General features: G+C 37.0%; 1 protein-coding gene across 1 annotated transcript in view; it reads right to left on the bottom strand.

Moving 5' to 3' along the window:
- The window catches only part of Smp_143910 (hypothetical protein), a gene marked incomplete at both ends in the record, with an annotated part of 96332 nt that extends 80765 nt beyond the window's left edge, over positions 1-15567 (bottom strand). Inside the window, 7 exons of the mRNA XM_018797763.1 lie at positions 1170-1314; positions 3462-3701; positions 5796-5963; positions 7461-7522; positions 9320-9485; positions 9529-9613; positions 15272-15567. Of these exons, the coding sequence (XP_018652773.1) occupies positions 1170-1314; positions 3462-3701; positions 5796-5963; positions 7461-7522; positions 9320-9485; positions 9529-9613; positions 15272-15567 (1162 nt within the window). The remainder of the gene's footprint in view (positions 1-1169; positions 1315-3461; positions 3702-5795; positions 5964-7460; positions 7523-9319; positions 9486-9528; positions 9614-15271) is intronic.
- Between the last annotated feature and the right edge of the window lie 1324 nt (positions 15568-16891).

The following is a 16891-nucleotide window of genomic DNA, read 5'->3' on the forward strand; positions in this document are numbered from 1 at the left end:
GTTTTGGAGGAGGTCAGAAAGCTTTCTGTGAAATTCATCTTTTACGTCATCTGAGTTGCAGTCAGTGAGAGAGTAGGCAGAGAAGACGAAGAGGCAACGGCGAGTGTCCCTATCTATTTAGTCGGACAACGCACAAACGACTGTCTAATCGGATCCAGTCTAAAAGAGCTAGTTCTGCCCAATGACTTAATGCTATACCTACACCAGCGAGGCTACAGAGAGCAGCATCAGGGCTTCCAAATACACGAAGCATGAATCGAGTTGGTTCTTTATTTTGACATGATGAAGTCAAATGAGTGACGCTACTCAGATCGTGTTTGCGCGTTTCGTAGACGCAGCATACATCGATGGTGCGAGATTCTAAAGTCCTAGCTAAGGAAGCCTGTTGTATTATTTGGCACAGTGTTCGGAAGTTTAAAGCTCCTACATGTATTCATTATATGTGAAAATTATATTTGAAACAACCTCAGCAACTGAAATTTAAAATAATTCCAACGTTTTGTCCGGCCAACTTGTTTGGACTTCTTCAGGGTAATAGTTAAAATCAAAGTCAGCAAAGATTTATATGACGTCTTTTTTAACAATCATATCAAAATCTATACATCTTGAACGTTTTACATGATTCTCATTTAACTGATTTATATCGTCAGAAGGGTTTTTTGGGAGATTTCAGGAATTTAATATATGAAATCATGAGTCAATTAAAGCTAGACCACCATGGTAACATGGAAGCATTGGAAAGCCGTTTCGTCCTATCGTGGGACTCCTCCTTTGCAATGAGTACGCACGATCCCGCCTCGCGAGATTTGAACCCAGGACCTATCAGTGTTGCGTGCGAGCCCTTAACCTATAAATTACTGAGCCAATTAGCATCCAAGTATATTAGTGTCTAACTTCAACCGTCCACCATTGTGTTCAGTGAGTTACTATCTCACAACAGACCTGGTTGAAATCCAATAGTTATTATTATCTTATTTACTAAATTCAACATCCAAATATGATTGGTTTAACATAGTATATATTTTGATATGATTGTTAAAGCAACGTTATATAAATCTTTGATGACTTTGATTATGTTTATCACGCTGAAGAAGTTCAGACTATTTAGATGGACGAAATATTCTAATCTTGATAAATATTCATATAAAAAAAATTATTCAATGACCTACCTTCTATATCAGTTGGATTATATAAAAATTTGGATTCATATTTAATTCTTTCATGATTAGATAAATAGGATGATCGACCAAATGATAAAAGATCATTTTTTGTTCTTTCAACAAGCTCTAAAAGTGGTTGATTTTCTTGATTTGTCTAAATAAATGTAAAAAATGTTAGAAGGGGTTTTGTGGATATTATATATAAATTTCAATAGTTGAGATCAGTGGTTCTAGAGGGTAAGCGCTCGTGTGTGACAGTGATAAGTCGTGGGTTTGAATCTCGTGAGGCGGGATCGTGGATGAACACTACTGAGCAGGAGTCCCACAATAGGGCGAAACGGTCGTTCACTGCTTTTAGGTTTTCTATAGTGGTCTAGATTCAATTGATTCATGATCTGAACTATTGAAATTAATGCACAAATGATAGTAAATAATTTTTTTCTGGTTAGCGTTTTTTAGCACGTAGGTTTTCTACGAGATGGGGCCGCTAACCCCATGTCCAGCCCTCCTCCTTTACCCGGGCTTGGAAACGGCAGTAGCCCCCGGAGGAGTTACAGGTGGAGACACGAGAAGAATGAACAAAAACTGTATAGAACTAGAAAGGGAGGCTCAGAGGAGAGTGAGTTGGAGAATGCTGTTTGGCGGCCTATGCTCCATTGGGAGTAACAGGCATAAGTAAGTAAGTAAATAATAATAAAATAAGTATGGAATTGGTAAGTAGTAAAAAGGAAAATAAAGTTGAAAATGGCCTGCTTGAATATCTGAGCTACCTGTTCCTACTATTTAGATATTTCAATAAGTTATCTATTCCCTTGTTCGTTATAATAGATCACTATATATGTACAATATTTGTATAACTTATTTAAATATAGATTTCAGTATTTACATAGTTGAAATCATGAGTCAATTGAAGCTAGAAACCCCCTCTGATCTAGAATCATATGCTCACTAGTGACTGACTTCAAGAGATATTTCCTTGAATTCTAATGGGAAGCAGTGGCCAGTGGAGTTCTACCAAGTCTGTTGTAGAGATATCAGCTCACTGAAGACAATTGGTGAACGGTCGCTCAAAATCGTGGATTGGTTGAAGTTAGACATTAACACCGTTGGATGATGGCTGGCTCAGTTGTCTATCGGTTAAGGGCTCCAGCTCGAGACTGGTAGGTCCTGGGTTCGAATCTCGCGAGTGCGGGATCGTGGATGCGCACTGCTGAGGAGTCCCATAGTAGGACGAAATGGCCGTCCAGTGCTTCCAGGTTTTCTATGGTGGCCTAGCTTCAATTGACTCATGATTTCAACTGTGAAAATATTATTTAGATGAGTTTGTGAAAAGTTTACAACTGTTCTCAGTATAAATTACAAAAAATGTACAATTGAAGATATCTTGATTGATAGCTCAGTCGTCTAGAAGTTAATCTCTTATGCGTGAGATTGAATATTCAGGACTTTAATCATACTGCTAGGGCATCTAAACCGAAACAGGTGGTTTTCTTAGAGAGCCACACGGAGACCCTTAGACCTAAAGGTATGATCCATAAGGTAGTGGAGCAACGTTAGGAGATGCAGTCCCATGGTAGCCAGTGACCAAAAACAGGTTCACATACCATTCGTTCTTTCAGGATCCTGGAGCCCATGTACACTAGAGTGTGGTTGACTTGTCGTTGTGTGAGAGTGTCTTCGTGTACGTATGTGTGTGTATATGCGTATTCGTGCGCGAGTGCGTGAGTGGGATGAATGGGTCACGACGAATGTGTGTTGTTGTGCCATAGGTGGATTGTTCGAGTAAGTTGCAGTGGTTGGAAGCTGAATGTTCCGGTTTCCCGTTATCATCGTTGTGATCAGCCAGTGATTCGAGTTCGGTGTTGGAAGTGTCAGTTCGCTGATCATCAGAGTTGATGTATAATTGTATGTGATGTGTAATAGTTGTGTTACTGTGGTATATGTTTGTGACATAGTAGAGTAGGTGAGGATTGTGTGTTATGTGTAGGTGTTTATGTTTGTGGTAGTTGGTTGTTGTGTGGGTCGACGTGTATGTGAGCATCGGGTTCGAGTCCCGCCGTGGGTGTGGATTTTGTGGACATACGAAATTCGGAATCACACCGAACCACTCCACATCCACTGCACGTCAGTATCAATCGTCAGACGGACCACTGATTACTTCTGTCTGATCCATGGAATAGAAGCGAAGGCTCCGATCAGTCGACACACACCAACTCGCAGTTAGTCCATATTCCTCTACGTACAGTACAGTACAAAACAGAACAAATAATAATTTATTAATACCAATAATCTAATAATTACCTCCATTGAATTATCTTCCATATTTGATTCTATTCTCTTTGATGAATAAGTTTTAAAACGTTTACCTTTTAACAACTTCGATTGTGGTTCATTCATTGTTAAATGTTTGGATTTTGATATTGAATCCATATTATAAGTAGTATCATTTTGTTTTGAATTATCATACCATTCTTTGGTGAAAAATTCATCATTATTTATTTGATTGAAATTTTCATTTCCTTTTAAATCACTTAAACTTAACTATGTATAGAAGAAAAACAAACAAACAAACAAAGAAACCAATAATCAAATAAACAAACAACAAAAGTCCCAGAGTGAACATCAACGGGTCTGAGATGCAGGTATATCAAGCTGACGAGTCCCAAATAGGACGAAACGCACATCAAACTGGATTCCACTGCTAGCCACTAACCGTCTTTGCTTAACATGCTTGTGAATTAAGGCAATATATGAGGATACGCACAGTATGCACATATGCCAATTAGAAACTGACCAGTTGCAGTCCTACCACATTCCGATGGGAAGATTCAAACAAGCAATACTAAATGAATTTTAACAAATTAATGTTATTGGATAAAGATAGATAGTGGCTAGTAGTGGAATCCAGGAAATACTTCATGGAGCCAATCACTAGTGAGCATATAATCATTATCCGAATGGGGGATTTTGTGGAGAATTTAGTAATTTAATATAGTTGAAATTATGATCTCGTGAGGCAGGATAAGCACTGATGAGGAGGAGTCCAACAATAGGATGAAACGGCCGTCAAGCAGTGCTTCCAGGTTTTCCATGGTGATCTAGCTTCAATTGACTTATGAATTGAACTATATAAAATTACTAAAATCTCCGTAAAACCTTTTCTGATGAATAAGGTTAACAAATTAAGAGTTATTTGACTGACATTAATGATCAGCATATAGTGTTATGTCCTAGTGAATATTAAATTAAGGTTAGCCCCCAAATGCCTTGGTACGGCCGAGAGTGGGGAGAGTCCGCTCTCCCTCTCCAAATGCTCTCACATGGCCACGCGAATATATAGCCTCTGCCAGGGAAGTCCTACTCACTGCCTTCTCGTGGCACCGGTGTTGCTTACCACAGTGAGAGGACGAAGAGCGAATGTCCGGCTCTTTAACCGGGTTGGTGGACACGGAGGGTCCACCTAGGGGAGTTGGAAAACACTGATTCCAAACCGTTGGTGCACATGGGCTCCAGTATCCTGATGGAACGAATGGCGTATGAACCTGTTGTTGGTCACCGGCTACCATGGGAATGCATCTCCTCACGATGCTCCACTGCCTTGTGGACTAGACCTTCAGGTCAAAGGCTCGGGTTGTGGCCCCCTAAGAAAACCACCTGCTTCAGTCTGGGCACCTGGGCAGTATCACAGCCCTCACACAAATCAAATGAGATTTGTGAGGCGCATATGTATTTGGTGCTTCCTTGTACCAATATTTATGTGTTTAAATAAAATAAAATAATAATAAATTAAGGTTAACTTCCGGGACCTATTAATGGGCTAATATTCTATATATATTCTTATTGTCTAACTATTGGGTAATTAAATTGTGTATATCTATATTCATCTTACTACAAGCTTCATTTTGACCTATGGATGATTATCATACGATATACTGTCCCTAAATTACACCCAGTTTATTGATTGTTGTCTCCCATGATCATAGCCACATTTGGCTTGATATTGTACAAATATTATTTCCTATTTTATGGTGTGATGTCGTCTGTCTGTCTTGTATATAAACCGAGTATGCTTAACATAAAGGATTCGCATAGTGGAAGCTGTTATTGGTATTCCGGACTCGATTGGAAGAGCTAGGCGGATAAAGGACCAATCAGGACACTGGGCTGCTCATACCGGTCTAACGTCATTGATTTAGCACAGTGCTAAAATTGGATAAGTCGTATTTTGATTGGTGAATAAATCACGTTATAGTAAGTCGGGCATAAATTTACAACGCATAAGTGGATAACGCGATGATGTTTGAAGCGAAAGGTACTCGGTTCGAGTTCCAGAGTGAACATCAACTTTGAGATGTATGTGCATCCAGCGGACGAGTCCCAAATAGGACGAAACACGGGTCAAACTGAATTCCACTGCTAGCCACTGTACATCTTTACATATTATTCTGTCATACACCTAAAACCTCAAAACATAAAATTCGAAAGCCTACTACATTAATGTGGAACCCACAAAAAACCACATAGACAGTTTACCCCTATGATATTCTTATTATTACATCAAATTGATCTTAATTACTTCATCAAATTTAGAATCTATCAACTTCAAAAAAAACAATTTAATAGAAATTTACCTACATCAGGACTTGTTGATAATTCACCTAATCCTGTACTTCTACGCAACCGTTGCATTCTCTCAGGTAATGGATAAGATGATTTGGATTTAACAAGCTGTTTTGACTGCTCATATTTCATTGATGGCGATGTTGAAATTGGTTGATTCTCCCTTTGAACAACTTTATCTTTCTAAATTCAAAGTATATAACATGAGTTGTATAAATCTTGAAGAGTTTAGTTTAGTTTGAAGAATGATTGTTTCTAATTTTAGTCTTATAGGAGCTAAAATGGTATGAACTTCTCAACAGTTTATACAAAGGCATATGTGAAAATAAAGCAAGAGTCTTCATTGCTCGTACCAAGCACAATAATTATTGATAAACTATCAGCTACAATGTAGGACTACGCACATATATGCATCGTTCCAAGTTGCCATACATTGTTAGATAAAGAGTGTATACACCTGCGCCAATGTGATCGATTCTGAGCCATGTCACCTAGAGTCTCCAACCATTGGTTACGATAGTCACGCGGACCCCGAAATGAATTAATTTCTAATCTAGATAAAAGACAGCAAGACTCTAATTCATGAACGACCTTTGAAAGAATCTTAATTGACCCTAAAAAATTTCAGCCAGTCACAAAATAGTCAGCATAGGGTAAGGACGACGATACAATGCACGTAACCAAGTCTAGATAGGCAACGATATGCTCTCCAGTTATCCGTGTATGTCGTGGTACCCAGATGCACATACTCTCCTATAATTGGTATTATAGTGTTCCTTTTGAGATGATCTATCATATATACCAACAACCTGCTAAGTATATTTAAAGAAGTGCTACCTACCCAGTCTTCTTTAAAACTTCTCACTCTATTGAATTTGCATAATCTAACGACTATTTTGTCGATTTCTAAGTCCCCCGATTCCTACAAAAGACTGATGCAAGCTTATCATTTTTACTGTAGGTATGTCTCGACAGTACTCACATGATTGAAATTCCGAGGCTTCATTAACATCTGCAAACGTTGCAGCCAGTGTTACTGGTGCTTTTATTGTTCAGTTTGCAACAATCATAATCTGTCTTAGTGTCAATTAAGATCGAGCAAAAAAGCCCCCTCCATCATAAATTACACCGAAATACAATATCGTCACGATGATCTGCACAATGTACAGCAGTCATTTGAACACCGCAATCACAAAAGAAGAACTCAGTAATCTCATCTGCTGTAGCCGCTCAACTATAACGTGCGTAAGCAATGGGTATAGAGTAGGCGTCGTGACTTTGAAATCGCTCACTTACTCGTGCTTGGCTCGTCCATAAACTGACGTCTCACCTAAAAGACTATCCAGCACACTTTGGTGACCAATCCTTTTCCAACATACGTTAGTTCGTGATAGAAACTTTACTTAAGTGAATTTCTGGAAAAGGATAAGAAAGGATAAGAACTAGAAGTTTCAATTTTGAATAGCTCTCAGTCTCAGAATGTGTGAATCTATAGATAACAATAGAGTGTTTATACTAGTGAAAAGTTCAATCGAATTGTCATGTATGTGTAAGGTTAAAAAGTGTTTGTTAAGTCAAAAGTTGTCTAACATATAACACAACAGTGTGGTGAGTTTTGGAACTGCTAAAGTACCAATCATTAAAATAGACTATATACAAATTCGAATAAGATCAACTTACAGTCTCTTCAACTATACTCCTTCGTTTATCAATGGAACGTTGTTTTATTTCAACTGGAGGAACTGTTTTACATGGATCAAACAAAAAATAAATGATTCGGGTCTTTAATAATATCTCACTGAGTGATGAAAACTGTAGGGAATACTGTTAAGATATATTTCGTAATGGATGGCTACTTATAAAATAAAACCCCAAGATGCTCAAAGACAAATAAATGGTAACTAAGAACTGACAGATCTTTAGTTCCCGTTTTTGTTACTGGGCAATCCAATAGGCGATATAATTATCACTTGAATCTATAGAGTTGGTTGTTATGTTAAGCCCACACAGCTTACTCTAGCTTTCGGATAGATTAGTTTATTCATCCTTCTTCCTGAGTCACACTTTGATCTTGGTAATTATTCGCTTATCAACCTTGACTGTTTTTATATGAGTGTATGTGTGTGCACTTCTTATCTTACCCATCACATATCTGCAACTTATTTTTCTTCGACCATAATATCAATCCACACTTGGCTAAATTGAATTGGCTCATCCTCCTTCTCCATTGCACGTAATTTTGTTTTGCTTCGCTTTCCGACCAACGACTGTACGAAATATACGTATTCAAAAATACACTATCGTATTTGACTTATTTAATTCCGTTATTTACTAACGTGATTTATATACAAGGATTGGTGACATATATATTTCGACAGCAATCATTCATGCCATCTGATTGGAGTCGGACCAAAGACCACGGAAAATCATCACAAGCAATTATTTAAAACGCTTCGAATTTGTTGTTTATCACTATAGCACCGAGTGATATTTGCTTAAATCTTTGACAAAAGATTATTTTTTCATTTGAATTTAGATATGTCTGCCTAATATGTGTTAAAACTAAGTTAATAAACACTTCTTTTTGAATAGCTATGACGTTCATGAATTTTTCACATCAGTCTTCGATAGACATCATATCAACCAGATTAGTTATTTTACTATGGCATAACAACGGGTTAATAATATCAAGGTTCAACAGAAATATAACTTTCTTTGATTGACATTTATCTGAAATGTTTACTAACCTTTGAAGCAATATACGTAAGAGATTTGTTGGTCTTAGTGAAATTGTTTTGTAGATACCCATTTCTTATTAAGCAACGATCACTTTATCTTTTAATCACAAAAATCACATTAATTTGCGTTAAATACTATTTGCATACGAAGTTATATAACATGTTTTCATATGTTCAGTTTGTTTGTCTTTCATTCAAAAACATAATAATCTGAACGATCTGCTCATACATAAAACCTCACTCATTTCCAGTTGAATGGGAGGTAAAAAGCCTAATATACAATTTGTAAAACTAGTAGTGATTAAGAGATATAGTGGTTTAGAAAAACAAGCTTATAGATCCTGAAAAAATGCTACTATTACATCCCTGGTGCATAACACTCAATTCTAGCAAAAACTGCTTTTACAGTTAAGTTAAATGAACAAAAACATTACTAAACAGTGAACCTTGACAACTGGATCTAGATGTGAGCTTACAAGTGTATTTTATGTCATAGAAAAACCATAAGTTATTCATTCAACTACATCAAGAAGAAAAAACTAAGGTAAAGATGACATACATCAGCTTTTGAAGGGCAATGTTTAGTTTAATATGAGGAAACCTGTGAAGAAGGAATAAATCAGTCTACTCAAAACCTGGAATAGGCTGTATGGGCTTAACATAGCAACTGACAGTACAGATATATCCTAAATATACAGTAGATCCGCAGATACGATAAGGAATAACTCACTGGCTCCCGTAAAATTAGGAAAGTCAAAAATCATAATACACACTTAACGTGAACTTGAGAAATTAACTGACCACTCTTAATACTCTCAGTAGCCATATCGCTAGAACGAATAGTTACAGGTTTCTTGGAAATCTTCTTTCTTTTTTTCGCAACAGGAGGCTTCGAAACAGTTGAATCATCATTATTTGATTGGGTTACGTCTAATTTTGTCTTTTCACTGTCTATGAAATCAGGAAACTGAAAAAATTGCATAAAATAAACAAACGTCTTCAATACATACCTGACGAGACTTATGCTTATGTTTTGTTTGAAGGCTTGACTCAAGTATTCTCACTTCTTCGGGATCGGAATGAGAAGTATGCTTGCTGATAAGTATACGAAAATTTCAACATTTACCTGGTTATTTTTAACTGGTTCATCCATCGGTTATTTCAAAAATCTATTTAAAACAGTGCTGAAAATATGTAAACTGACAACTAGGAATTCGAAACATTAAAACAAACAGTTTGAATAAGTGAAATGATATTACGATCGAACTGAATGAACAGCGTATTTTTCCAAGGCTTTGCGTATCAACTTAAGCTACTATTCTGCAAACACAAGTGGTTTATTGTGTATTTTGGTTTTTCGTGAATGATTAGCGGTACAATGCTTCTCAAAGTTTAGACTTCGTCATCCGGAATTATTAAACTATAAGTCTTTTGGGACCTGGATTATAGTTGAAGTTTTTTTCAGAGGAAAAGTAAGGCCACTGCCAAATTTTTCTAGAACCGATGCGTAAAACAAGTTAGATATTAAAATTGGGGCTTGTAGAGGTAGATAAATCCCCAAAATCAGTAGCTCTGTAAGTGTTTGATATTGAATGCTGACCACACAAGTTTTAATGGACTCACCCAGCTAAAGTAGCTTGGTCATTCATCCGCATCAGATCACGAGTGGGAACGCCGTTCTCAACTTCTCCTGAGATCGCTAGCCGGTTTAAATCAGTCACTTCTCTATATATTGTTAACTAATCAAATAGATCCTCGAACCTCCTCGCTTCTGACTGTTGATTTCACTGTTTGGGCGCGATTCAATTATAGAAGGTTCTGCTGGTTGAAGTGTTATGACATCATCATTGTCCTTGTCACATGACATTACTATAAAATATGATATCAATACTTAAAGCCAAGCGGCCTGCTTGAATACCTGGGCTACCTGTTTCTGACATCTAAATATTTCAACAAGTTATCTGGTTTTTTTTAAATTTGTTTTAACCAATCATCATGTCTATTAATCGCATAATCTACATAGGCGCGTTTACAAAAACCTTACGTCCTTTCGCTGCAAAAATTACAAACAAGCACAATAAGAGACATCGTGGTGGTTGGCAATATGCTTTAAAGAGAATAAACATCAATCAAATGTCGATTCCCGAGCTACTTAACTCTAACTGTCGATCACTAACTAACAAGGTGGACTATCTCCAATTTCTGCTAAGTCAAAACATGTATCGTAATTGTGGTGTCATCACAATTCAAGAATCTTGGTTAACGGACTTACAGGATGATTGCTTAGTGTCATTACGTGATTTTAATATCTATCGTCAGGATCGATCAAACAATAAAAAGACTTGTGGTGGCGGAGTAGCTACTTTTGTAAACGTTAACTGGTGTCAATCTACTTTTGCCTGTTTCAAGTTTTCAAACGACTTTATTGACTGTCTAACTTTAAGGTGCCGTCCAAAACACCTGAATAAATACAAATATATTTATGTTACCAATATCTACATGACTCCAGACTGCACATCATCTGCGCTATCTGTCTTCACTGATAAATTTACTGAATTCGCCGTTACTGCCTTCAGTGATTCACTTTCGATTGTATGTGGTGATTTCAATTCATGTGACTGTAGCTTCCTTACATCACTAGGTCACCTAAATGTAGTAGATTTTCCGGTAGGATTAAACTATACTGCCGAACCAATCAAAAGCTTTCGCGGGTTTTTAAGGTCACGGCGCTAAGTTCGGTACCTGATGCTCACGTACGATCGGTTTACAGCGGATTTTAGGGAAGACGTGATAATTCAGCGTCTACAAGAGAAGTGATCATAAGATTTTGGCGCGAAATTCAATTATCCATTTGGATAAATAGAGTTTTGGCATTATAGCTGGTGTCAGTTCGTGATGAAAACCCTAAGTATAATTCCTAGCCTTAACCATGAACTGTAAATCATAATTTGAATTCTTCTTACAGGTTTATAACCCTCATTTGGTCTTAGTTATTATTTGACACTCTCAGAGTCACTCTAGCGTCGCTCAAAGGTCATTCATAAATTATAGTCTCACCCTTAACCCGAAACCTTAACTCTAACCCTAAATCGTAAACCATACCAATATACTAACATTATTGAAGCTATGTGGTCGAGGCTAAAAGAATTTTTGAGACTTTATCATGGTTTCAGAGGTCGACTACTATGAGGCCATATGGATGTGCTCCTGTACCGTATGCACCATGATTTTAGAACTTCTAAACCTATATCTGACCTTCAGAAGTTTTTGACTCATGTAAAAGAAGTGTTTCCACTTCAATTCTTTGGTTTTGTATAATAAATTTTTACTGTATACTAACTGTCTTCTGATTGGCTAATATTTCTCAAGGTCATTTAAAATTCGTTCAAAGGTCGGCAGTATAGTTTAATCCTACCGATTTTCCTACTCGTTTGAATGCTCATCTAGACTTGGTTTTCATTAATGATGTGGGTACCTATGTGACTCGCAAACGTGCTCCATTGTCTAGCTCGGATCACTGTATAATTCGTGTTCTACCTAAAGTATATGGTAAACATGGAAAGAGTACATACATACACCATACCAAAAAAGTAATATACAGGAATTACTCAGCAGAAAATTTACAAAATCTAAACAACATGTTTCGTACAACCAACTGGGAATTATTTACAGATGACTCAATAGAAAACACAACTGATGTTATCACCTGTTATCTTAAATTCTATTTTGATATTTGCTGTTCTACCGAAACCTTTTTAAGTTTTGATCGACTTACATCTCCACAACTAAAACGACTACGGAGGATAAAAGAAAGGATGTACAAGGAGAAAAATACTACTGAAGTTCGTAAGTTAAATGGTCAAATAAACCAAGAGATTAGACGTCTCAACTCTGTGTTTACTCAAAAACTCCTATCTTGTAAAAGCTCTTCAAGTATGTGGAAACTCTTTAAAGAAATTACAGGGAACAGGAAGACTAGAAGCGATAACCAGCTAAATGTTTGTGACTTAAATAAGTCCTTTATTCGTCAGTCATCTGACATCATGCTCCCTATATCCAAGGGTTTGAAGAATAATTGTGTCCCCAGTTTCACTGAAAATGATGTCCGGAAATGTCTCCAGTCTCTGAATTCATCCCAATGTTTAGGACCTGATGGTATCCCAAACCTCCTTTTCAAAAAATGTGCTGACGTTTTATGTTATCCATTAACGAATATCTTTAACAGATCCTTCTCAACTAATGTCTTACCGAAAATGTGGAGAAAGATAAAGGTAATCCCTATACCTAAGAAATCTTCTGGTGATAAAAAGGCGAAACTTAGACCCATAGCAATAACCTCACCTTTCCTCAAAATAATGGAAAAATTACTGATACAACCACTTCAACCTGCAATAAAAGAGCACTGTGATCCATTTCAATTTGCTTACAAATGCAAAAGAAGCACATTAGATGCCGTTGCTGTTCTGCATCACAATATAGTGTTCGTGTTGGAAAAGGGTAAGAAGTATGTTAGATGCGCTTTCCTGGACTTTACTTCTGCTTTTGATTCTATTTCAAGACACCTCTTACTTAACAAGCTGATTAGCATCGACACTGACAGCTGGATAACCAATTGGCTACGTTCCTACCTTTCTGGAAGAGAACAGTACACTGTATTTGAAGGAAAGTGTTTAACATCTCTACTGTCTACTGTAGGTGTGCCACAAGGAGCTGTTCTTTCACCTCTGCTCTTCTCTTTCTTTTTGCATGATCTGCCATCTTCCACAGAAAACACTTTGGTAAAATATGCGGACGACCTCACTGTATGTATGCCAATTTCTACCTCCTTACATCCTATAGAAATGAATGAGTTTTTATCTCGTATAGAAAGGTGGTCTGTTGGTAATGGTCTCTTACTCAATCCATCTAAATGTCAAGCTGTTAATTTTAGCTTCAGACATGGACAGAACCTATACTCTATATTGGGATCCCATAATGCTTGTGCCATTGGAGACTCCTTAATAAACACAGTGTCGAAGGTCAAATATCTTGGTGTTACTTTTTCCTCTGATCTTTCTTGGTCTTCTCATGTTTTACTGTTATCGAAAAAAGTTTACCGTTTGACATACTACATAAAGAGGCTGCATGCTTTTGGGATTACTCGCCATTTACTCTTACAATTTGTAAATTCCTGCATATTACCTATTATTTTATACTGTTCTCCATTATTCTTTCCCGGGCTTTTGAGAAAAGACTTTGCTATTTTGCGTAGAGTGCTGAAGGCAGTTTGCAAGGTATGTGGTGAATCTTTTGAAGTCATTGTTAATATGCTTGTGGATAGACATCTTAAGTCTTGCAAACTCTTGGCAGGTGTTATCTTATCAGATACTAACCATCCGCTTCATTCATATCTTTCTACTTGTATATCTTCTGGTAGAACGAGACGTAAATACACTAAAATCCATGCACGCAAGCAAATCTATAAAAGTTCTGTAATACCTTACTTAGCAAATTTACTTTGTGACGAACAGGCTGTGAGAGTTGACCTAATAAATAACCTGTCTTCTTAAGCATGTCTCAAATTCGATAATTTGTATAAACTCAGATTTTCCTAAACCTTTTTTTTGGTAAAAAAAAACTTGTTGAAATAACTCGTGCTGAGAATTCTATATTGTACCAGATTATAATATTGAATAAAGCCATTAATAATAATAATAATAATAAGAGAACTGGCTCACGCTCACTAGTCTCGGTATTATTTTGATGCCATGGGATCGTCAACAAATAAATTTTACTACAACCTTCAACTGCCTTCTGATGTTTGGCCTTTGGAAGGGTCTAACCTAGCAACTGGCAAATAGTTTTCCTGTAATGGTGATCATAGTCAACCGCGACTTGGAGCCTGCTACAAACTCATACGAACAAGTGTATGAGAAAAGCATATACCAAGGATCACTTGACAGTTGCATTCAGATCTTGGCGATCCATTCCTCCACTAACCACCCATTATTTGAGAGGGCTTGGAGGTATTGCTAAAATGAAAAGGTAACCTGTTGAGATTGCTTTTAGATACATTCGAAATAGTGTCCATGATAATTCAGTAACGCCAAATTAATGAGCTGTTCAGGATAACAAGTCTGATCTTGTATTTTATATATTCACTCACTTAATCACATTCAAACACACATAGGGTTTAAGTTATCATATCCTAATTATGAAGTCTATAATCACTTAGCTGTTATACTTAGTATTACCACGAATAACGTTGTATGAGGATTTAGTGTAAAGATAACAAACCTGGGGAATCTTCTAAAACCGTTGACACATATTCGTTGTACTAAGCAGCTGGTATATGTAGCTTCACTGATGGGCCGTTTTCTGCCCTAGATTCCCATGAACTGTTACGGAACGTCGATAACTTCGTCAAACAGAACATGTGGTTTCTCGGTCCAACTACTTTTAAAACCAGTAATCCCCACATCTCCAGTTGAGCATATCAATTTCTTGGAATACTATCCGGAAATTCGATCGCATAGTAATACTGCCGCGAATATTACCTTAATTAGCACACTTCACTTCTGAGTACTATGCGTTTCGCGAGCCATAAGAAGTTGTCCCAAATAAATGAAGACAAGATCAGAGTTGAATACTTGCCACTAGACCTTAGAGTATTTTTCCTTCACTGAAGAGGATAATATATCCATACAAATAGATGTCAAATCACTCTCCTGTGTTTAAGTTCTACATATGAATGTCCCCAGATTTTCTATTTACCTGTTTTCTGAGGTTGCATGGGAAATATGAAGTTGACAATACTGCACTTTTCCAGCCTTCACCAGAAAGAACACAACTGGCACTCCAGTAAATGTACTATGTAGTCTACCTTGATAAAAATTGACACCATTTAGCCGTTGCAAAACTATCGAACCTCGCTCCTGTAACTCTGTTTTTGTAAACTGTTCTGGAAACTCATTTACCAACCTATGTTTACCTTGGATAAACCAAACAAGAATAATGGATTCTTTTAGTAGTCGGTCCCAAAGATTTAATATTTGACAGAACATCCACATGAATACAAGTCATCTTTCGAATTCCAGTTATTGTTTTGGGCTGCACAGGTGTTTAGAATGTAAAAATAAAGGCGTCAATACAGTCCGCCACATCATTGAACTTATGACCATGATACTATAGCTACTACCCTACAATCAATTTCGATTATGGTTAACCCCTTTTATTAACTTACTTAACAGACATTGTCAAATGGATAGCAACAATTTGCATATTTCTTTGTACTGTTATGATCACTAGAGCACATGACAGACTTTAGCCAAAACGTCGATGGTTTAAGTATCATTCGATGACTCAACCTCACTTCCTATATATGTATGCACTTAAATCCCACTATTAGCTTTTGTTTCGCTGCGCCCTTAAACAACCTGACTATAAATTTGCGCTCGCTCATGTGCTCATAGCTTTGTGGCCTGAGTCATTTGATAATAAACTGTAGTTGCAGTTTTTTTTGACTTCTGATTTCATGCACTGCTGGGATTTGTGTTATAACGGTTATCGAGGTGAAGGGTTGGCGAAGCATTGCACTACAATACCTAATGTCGATCCTCTTCGTGTTCTTCGGCTAGTAATTCTAATTTACTAAAGTTAACTGTCTAAATTACGTAATTGTACGCCTGAGCAACATCACTGACACTTACTCGTTTTGGACTGCCGCAACGCGTTTAAACTACCCATGTGAAACTCAATCTGACTGGTAAAGCGGTATAGTTGCGACAAGGATAAACTTATACCACTCTCGCTTTACCAAAGCCATGCTGTTATTATCAATTGAGGGTTGACTACCTATTATTCATCTAACATACACTCCTTAGTTGAGGACTATCACATGGATGAATCACTTTTTCAGTGTTATATCAATGACCCTAGTGTCATTGTTGTATGGTTGACTAGTATATTATGATGAGACGTAACATCTCAAGACATCCATGAGCTTCTGCTTGGAGAAGTGAAAATTTTTCCTTCGAATTCACTAGTCGAACCATGGTTCCTAACTGTCCACACCTAAAAACAAACAAGAGGGTTATCTGTAGATCCTACTTCCATGGGACACACATCTACAGTAAGATCATGTCTTATTTGAATCACGACTTTTGAATCCTTATTTACAAATTCTAGTGAATCATTTTAAAAGACAGTAATCATGTGAATGATAAAATGCATGAGATTTATTGAACCATTATACTCATTGTCAAGAAATTCACTTTTACAAGCGTTACTTTTTGCAGATTTTACGATGTGTGTAACGTCAAGCAATGTGACTGCTTGTGGAAATATCTGACTACCTGAGCAGAAGATTATATATACATAGGTTGATCAATGAAC

The sequence above is a fragment of the Schistosoma mansoni genome, chromosome 5 (genome assembly GCF_000237925.1).
Source record: "Schistosoma mansoni strain Puerto Rico chromosome 5, complete genome".
In the NCBI taxonomy this organism is placed as follows: Eukaryota; Metazoa; Platyhelminthes; class Trematoda; order Strigeidida; family Schistosomatidae; genus Schistosoma; species Schistosoma mansoni.